Source organism: Fibroporia radiculosa (assembly GCF_000313525.1).
Source record: "Fibroporia radiculosa TFFH 294 genomic supercontigs, scaffold13410, whole genome shotgun sequence".
NCBI lineage: Eukaryota > Fungi > Basidiomycota > Agaricomycetes > Polyporales > Fibroporiaceae > Fibroporia > Fibroporia radiculosa.
The window spans coordinates 1-561 of NW_012132984.1; the positions used below are offsets into that span (position 1 = coordinate 1).

A 561-nucleotide genomic window follows, 5' to 3' on the forward strand; every position below is an offset into this window, starting at 1 on the left:
CCACTGCCAGCTGCAGTGGCTCAGTCTCTAAGTCTAGTTCTAGCATAACGCGTCAGCCTTACACGTAGCATTACCTTTTGTCAGTAGTAGTCTTAAGTGGAACTCCTGATCCTCAGTCATCAGGTCCCTTAACAACATCCCATATGTAGGAAGACATCTCTGAAAATTCTTTGCACTTCAAGTTGGATCAAGCCAGTGGTGCTTTGAAGTATTTCAAGCCATGCTTGTCTGGTTGTGGCAAATTTATTTCCTGGAATTTCTCATCACCCTCCTTGCCATCCTCGCCCTCGCCCTCATTATCGCCCTCACCCTTCGTCTTACAATCTGGCATCTGGAATGAGAACACCAGTGGGCATTCAACATCGCCACCACTGCCCAGCACCCCCTCCCCCATACCACCACTAATCTTCTGGTAATCGTGATTCAAACAACCCAACACAAGGGTACTTCAAGTACATCTGGGAGCATCAAGATCAGGGTCTGGGGATTTGTTTTTGTCTGTAGTACTTGACTCTCTTGTATTCTGGGTTTTACCTTTTCTCCTTTCAAAAAAAAAAAAAA

The 561-nt window shown here is 45.6% G+C and overlaps 1 protein-coding gene across 1 annotated transcript; it reads right to left on the reverse strand.

Annotated features, from left to right (window-relative positions):
• Nucleotides 1-187: 187 nt before the first annotated feature.
• On the reverse strand, nt 188-468 carry FIBRA_09191 (uncharacterized protein; the record flags this gene model as incomplete). The annotated part of the gene is made up of 2 exons (XM_012321513.1): nt 188-409; nt 457-468. The coding sequence occupies 2 exons, from the start codon at nt 466-468 to the stop codon at nt 188-190; spliced, it is 234 nt and encodes a 77-aa protein (XP_012176903.1).
• Nucleotides 469-561: the final 93 nt, after the last annotated feature.